Source organism: Temnothorax nylanderi, unplaced genomic scaffold (genome assembly GCF_030848795.1).
Source record: "Temnothorax nylanderi isolate EJ_2023f unplaced genomic scaffold, tnyl_v1.0 TNYL_tig0290_pilon, whole genome shotgun sequence".
Classification (NCBI taxonomy): Eukaryota; Metazoa; Arthropoda; class Insecta; order Hymenoptera; family Formicidae; genus Temnothorax; species Temnothorax nylanderi.
The window spans coordinates 167,994-174,284 of record NW_027249352.1 but is presented as its reverse complement, the minus strand read 5'-3'; the positions used below and the strand labels follow the sequence as shown (position 1 = coordinate 174,284).

The following is a 6,291-nucleotide window of genomic DNA, read 5'->3' as shown; positions in this document are numbered from 1 at the left end:
TACAATTGTTTAAACAATGAAGGCTTCCAACATCTGACAGTTAATCATTCTATGAATTTTGTCGACCCAGATACCGGTAAATATAAACATTTTAAATATGTAGTGTTACAAATTGTTGTGTTTAACTATAATATATTTAAGATAAAAAAAATAAAAAAATTTTATTAAATTTTTTTATTATTTTTATTTAAATGTATTAACAATTTTTTAATTTTTTAGCAGCACACACTCAACACATAGGGTGCGTTCGGGGAGACGCTATTAGCGCTACCCAGCGCTACTGGCTGTTCGCGGAGCTCCATGATAGCGCTACCAACCGCTGTCGTGACGTCATTACTGGTAGCGTTATACGTCATAACTGCTCGCTACCAACGCTCTTCCTTCCGAGGTAGTGCATCGGTAGCGTTAGCGTTTGGAAGCGTTTGCGAACTCCGCGAACAGCAACGGTAGCGTTCGCCATTTGTGTTATTACGACAAAAAGGTTAGTTGGATAACAGTAGCCGTATCTCGTACGATTATTTTTTTATTCAATTAAATTCTTATTTCACAGTAAAATCTGATATCAATTTTCTCCAACGTAGATTAACCTTAATGATATCCGTTCAATTTACTTTTTATCTTTTTCTAGTTTGAATTGGAAAAGGATAAAATGTAAGTTGAACTGAGATTTTAGGGTTGATCCCACAGTCTCCGATTAACGTGATCCTCCGATTAAACTCACTCTGCATCTCTTTCTAACTGTCTCCCTAGAAAGAGATACAAAGTGAGTTTAATCGGAGGATCACGTTAATCGGAGACTGTGGGATCGCTCCTTAATCCACGAGCTTCACGAGCCTGTTGCTTTATCACCTGTAACCTGATGCTTATTGTTAATCCTAGTGATAGGTAAGTAAAGTGAATATTATTGTACTGTTGCGAATTATAAGAATGTGTTTTCTACGTGATCATTGTAAATCGTTCTATTTTTTTGGGTTTTGCACAATTAAATCCTAACAACTTCACTTGCTGTGGAAAATATAAGATCCACGTTGAAGCGGCATAGCATCTTCACGAGTTTGTTTATACCTGATGCCTATTGTGCATCCCAGTGATAGGTAAGTGAATAGTGCACTATTGCAAATTACAAGAATCTTTTTTCTACGTGATTATTGTAAATCGGTCTATTCTTTTAGGTTTCGCACAATTATATCCTAACAGCTTCACTAGCTGTGGAAAATATAAGATCCACGTTGAAGTGGCATAGCATTTTCACGAGTCCGTTTATACCCAATGCCTATTGTTCATCCCAGTGATAGGTAAGTGAATAATGCACTAATGCGAATTACAAGAATCTTTTTTCTACGTGATCATTGTAAATTGTTGTATTCTTTAAAGTTAATCTACATTGGTAGAAACAAACACATAAGAGCTTTATGTAGAAGCTGTTTTTTTTAATAGTGGTATTATTCAATATGCATTAACACAAGCATTTGTTTCAGATTTTGGAGTCTGAAACGTTAGCGTTTGCAAAAAACTATATACACTGATATACACATATAATTGGAAAAATGGATTATACACAAATCAATTTGTATGATCCTCTGTTTAATAAGACATATACGTTAACAGTTAGTGAAAGTGATGCTGTCAAAGCTGAATGTGGTAAGTTGGAAGTACTACGTTGGTTATTTAATATTTTTACGATAATTGTAGAGATTAATTTATACTTATCCGCTCCGTATTAATATTCTAATAAATTATATTTTATAGGATTTAAATGAGAATATTTACGCTTATTCGTATCCGCTCAATCTCATTTACTTCTCTAGACAGACATTTGCATTGTACGGATACGGATCGGATTTAGTTACATCAGGCCTTTACTTATTATACTTGTATTGGTCATGTAACAGTGAGAAAGGAAAAGGTTAATGACATTTAGTTTTGTTTGATATTTTAATTTGTTTAGGTAACAAGTATTTCATGTACTTGCACGTTTATATTTAATTTTAAAATAATATTTTATCTGTGGGAGTTATCTTGGAAACTGCAAAGTTTGGCTTATGCGATAAGTGTAATATATTCTTCGTTTTCTTTTAACTTAAATCTTAAATGAAAACTACATTTTTGTATAGACCATATCCTTTTTTCCATATGACCTTGAAATATCATAAAACACATTGTGTTTTTATTTCGAATGTCCCTTTTCTTTCTCCTTTTCTTTTCTTCCAGTCACTTTTTCATTGTCTGCATCTGTCCCTTCTTTTTGTCATTTATTCATTTTCTTTCATGTTATCACTTGTATATACAGATCAGATTTTCGCATCAGCGTTACTAAATTATGCACGTGAGCATGCTAATGAAAAGGGTAAGTGCTTACTAAAAATTATTTTAACAGCCTGCATGCATGGCAATGAATTAATGTATAACAATGTTTCATACGCATATCAAACTACTAATGTAGCAATAACACTTTTTGTCTTAGTGAGTCACTTTCTTTTACGAAACTCTTATTTATTTACATCGTCAGTCTGTTAAAAGTGTAACATAATGTTTTATACTAAAAAACATTTTCCTGTAGGTGTTATAACGGACACTGCATTGTCTTTTACATTATTAGCATCAGATATCGAAGAGAACACTGCAGCAGCTGTTGAACATGCAAACTTGGACGAAGAGTTTGTGGATGGTAAGTACATTTTAGGTATTGGTTGCAGTTTAACATTGTTTGTTGTTAAATTTATGAATTTCACAAAATATTACTGTCTTTGTTTACACAGACACGGGATCAGCAAATTTCAGATGGTCTCACGAAGCAGTTTTGCTTTTACTGGAGGAATATAGGGAACGGGAACGAGATATGTATTCAGGAAAAATCAGCCATAAAAAAGTATGGGAGCAAATTGCTCAAGTGATGAATAGCAAAGGATATACAGTAACAGGCAGACAATGCACCACCCGAGTAAATACCATGAAAAGAACATACAAAGCTGTAAGGGATCATAACAGACAATCTGGTAATAATAAGCGACCGTGGAAATATTTTGAGGTAAGTGTATGATGTACAGAATGGTGATACCTCTTAAGCGGGGAGCACAGAGCATAAGGAAATAAACTAATCAGTATTCTTTATTTCTATCTCCACGATGGAAATAAAGAAATGTAATTGGTTTATTTACTTCCCTTGTGCATTATGCGTTGTGCAAAACGTTGTGCAAAAGTCTGTTCTCCCTGCTTTACACTTTTAATCAGAAATTGACAGTCACAGTTGTTTGTTCTCCTCATATACGACTGTAATTGGTCAATTTTTTACGTCTTGCGCCTTAAATTCTGATTGTAGACGTCGCATTACACAAACTTATGATATTATATGAACTGTTTAGGTGATGGAAAGTCTTCTCGGCGAGAAACCGTATATGGAGCCTCCAGCAACAATTTCGTCTACTGGTGCAGAAACGTTTAAAAGAAAGTCCGAACCGGCAAATTTAACTTCCATATCAGGCTTATCCTGCAGCAGCAGCAGCAGCAGCAGCAGCAGCAGCAACATATGCGAGAATAAAGCTTTAAATAATAATATTTGTGTGTCTCGTAAGTCGTGCAATTTCATCATTATAGTTTGAATTACAGCTTTTGTTGGTACTCGAATCCGAATTCCAGCAAGACACAAGCCTTTAGGTAGTATAAGTTCCTAAAAAAAGTATATTATTGATATTTACAGGTAAACGTAAGATTGCAGACGTACAGACAGTTGAAGAAGCACGAAAAATTGCAGAAGAGAAACAGAAGAGACATGATGAGAAGATGGGTATGTCAGAGAGATTAATGGAGAAACTGGATAAAATTCTAGAGAAACTATAAAATCTTTATTTTGTTTGTATGTTCTAATGAATTCTATAACATGTATTAGTTACATTACGGATTATAAGAATAACTTTTTGTTTGTATGTTCTAATGAATTCTATAACATGTATTACTTACATTACGGATTATAAGAATAACTTTTTGTTTGTATGTTCTAATGAATTCTATAACATGTATTAGTTACATTACGGATTATAAGAATAACATTTTGTTTGTATGTTCTAATGAATTCTATAACATGTATTAGTTACATTACGGATTATAAGAATAACTTTTTGTTTGTATGTTCTAATGAATTCTATAACATGTATTAGTTACATTACGGATTATAAGAATAACTTTTTGTTTGTATGTTCTAATGAATTCTATAACATGTATTAGTTATATTACGGATTATAAGAATAACTTTTTGTTTGTATGTTCTAATGAATTCTATAACATGTATTAGTTACATTACGGATTATAAGAATAACATTTTGTTTGTATGTTCTAATGAATTCTATAACATGTATAAGTTACATTACGGATTATAAGAATAACATTTTGTTTGTATGTTCTAATGAATTCTACAACGTAAGTTACATTACGGATTATAAAAGAATAATACATCATATATTATTATATAGAAATAACGATAGATATTACGTGCTATATAGGAATTTCCTTCAAAGAATTTCAGTTACACATGTCTAATTCTTAAGGTTTCGCATATTAAATCTCTTTTTGCAACACCTGCATGAGCAAGATTATTAACATTTTCAGTATTGTGCGCCACATTAATTACCTCCTCTTCATCTTCATTTATTTCAAAATTAAAGTCATCACCTCTCATTACGTGCATTAGTGCATTATTCACTTACCTATCACTGGGATGAACAATAGGCATCAGGTATAAACGGACCCGTGAAGATGCTATGCCACTTCAACTTGAATCTTATATTTTCCACAGCGAGTGAAGCTGTTAAGATTTAATTGTGCGAAACCTAAAAGAATAGAACGATTTACAATGATCACGTAGAAAAAAGATTCTTGTAATTCGCAATAGTGCATTATTCACTTACCTATCACTGGGATGAACAATAGGCATCAGGTATAAACGGACCCGTGAAGATGCTATGCCACTTCAACTTGAATCTTATATTTTCCACAGCGAGTGAAGCTGTTAAGATTTAATTGTGCCAAACCTAAAAGAATAGAACGATTTACAATAATCACGTAAAAAACACATTCCTGTAATTCGCAATAGTGCAATATTCACTTACTTATCTATCACTAGGGTGAACAATAGGCATCAGGTGTAAACAGACTCGTAAAGATGTAATGCCGCTTCAACGTGGATCTTATATTTTCCAATTCGAATTACAAAAAAGATGAGAAGTTGGACTGAAATTAAAGTTAATCTACGTTAGAGGAAATGGACATTATAATTCAACTGTATAAAACGTCAAAATGAATTAAACCTATTTAGAATATGTCATCGTACAGAAATATTGTTAACCTCTCACCTTTGGTATAAAATGCAAATGGAATGATGCCTCTACCCCCACTACTAACGCTACGCTATTGCTGTTCATGGAGCTATCATTCGCTAGCGCTATTATAGCTCCGTGAACGGAGTTGGTAGCGTTAGCGTTGGTAGCGCGGTAGCGAGCTCCCCGAACGCACCCATAGAACGCGTTTGGAGAGAGGTAAGAGCTAATATCCCACGGTACGGGACACGTACTTCACACTTAGTGGAATATTTAGCAGAATATCTCTTCAAACGCGTTCATAATTATGAAGATCGTTTGAGCAGTTTTTTTCGTACGATTGCGGAACTGTATCCACTGAAGATCCATGATGAAGAAGATGTCTCGGAAGCTGCTACAAGTGCTACATAACTTAATTTTGATTTGTTAAACCACGTATCATATTTTGCACTTGTTTAAAACATACATTGTTTTTTAACATATTTTTTATGGCAATTTTTTTCATAACGTGATTTTCGGCATCAAAATATAAGATTACTTTCACCAATTATTAATTTATTATCATACTTTGGACACTGCATTTTTTTATTTATTAAATAATGCTGGATAAAATAATTTATTAAATGTCTTTTATTGTAAGTACATAATCGATCCCTAGAATTGACTGCTGTACATAACAAAGAAATGTAATTGTTGTGACGCAGATTGAATAACCCGCGTAACGCCAGGGGGCAGTTTTATATAACAGCCGATAGACTATATCCGCGTATATCCGCGCGGCGCCACTGATTGCCGCTACCGCGCATACCTTTGTTAGCAGTCAGCGCGCGAGCTTGTTCTTTTGTAAGAAGGCGAGTCTGAATTATAGTAAAGCGTGAACAGTAATTAAGAGAGCTTACGAGCGTTATTTTCACCTTCTACCGTATACCCCAATCCACGAATACACAACAGAACTGGCGACGAGGATGGGATCGTGGTAATA

At 33.8% G+C, this 6,291-nt stretch overlaps 1 protein-coding gene and 1 long non-coding RNA gene across 4 annotated transcripts; one reads left to right on the top strand and one right to left on the bottom strand.

The window, feature by feature from the left end:
* The first annotated feature begins 407 nt into the window (after positions 1 to 407).
* On the top strand, positions 408 to 5,312 carry LOC139780656 (uncharacterized). 3 transcript variants are annotated; one of them, XM_071719379.1, is made up of 8 exons: positions 408 to 481; positions 582 to 651; positions 751 to 885; positions 1,022 to 1,094; positions 1,173 to 1,295; positions 1,479 to 1,641; positions 3,363 to 3,567; positions 3,698 to 5,312. In XM_071719379.1, exons 6-8 carry the CDS (start codon positions 1,621 to 1,623, stop codon positions 3,835 to 3,837), a joined length of 366 nt encoding a protein of 121 aa, XP_071575480.1. In that variant the 5' UTR covers positions 408 to 481; positions 582 to 651; positions 751 to 885; positions 1,022 to 1,094; positions 1,173 to 1,295; positions 1,479 to 1,620; the 3' UTR covers positions 3,838 to 5,312. The 3 variants fall into 3 exon arrangements, with proteins under 3 accessions (XP_071575480.1, XP_071575481.1, XP_071575479.1); XM_071719380.1 differs by lacking the exon at positions 408 to 481 and having other exon boundaries at positions 549 to 885; positions 3,698 to 3,784; positions 5,117 to 5,312; XM_071719378.1 differs by lacking the exon at positions 408 to 481 and having other exon boundaries at positions 552 to 651.
* On the bottom strand, positions 4,903 to 5,505 carry LOC139780657 (uncharacterized). The gene is made up of 3 exons (XR_011720303.1): positions 5,346 to 5,505; positions 5,103 to 5,223; positions 4,903 to 5,024 (listed from the first exon to the last, which is right to left on the bottom strand). It is a non-coding gene; the product is annotated as an uncharacterized lncRNA (long non-coding RNA).
* Between the last annotated feature and the right edge of the window lie 786 nt (positions 5,506 to 6,291).

What these genes read in the sequence shown, in the direction of transcription:
- LOC139780656 (XM_071719379.1), top strand. Translation starts at nt 1,621, where the DNA reads ATGCTGTCAAAGCTGAATGTG. An exon ending in TGCTGTCAAAGCTGAATGTG is followed by an intron (nt 1,642 to 3,362) that starts GTAAGTTGGAAG and finishes TGAACTGTTTAG; the next exon opens with GTGATGGAAAGTCTTCTCGG. An exon ending in TAATAATATTTGTGTGTCTC is followed by an intron (nt 3,568 to 3,697) that starts GTAAGTCGTGCA and finishes TGATATTTACAG; the next exon opens with GTAAACGTAAGATTGCAGAC.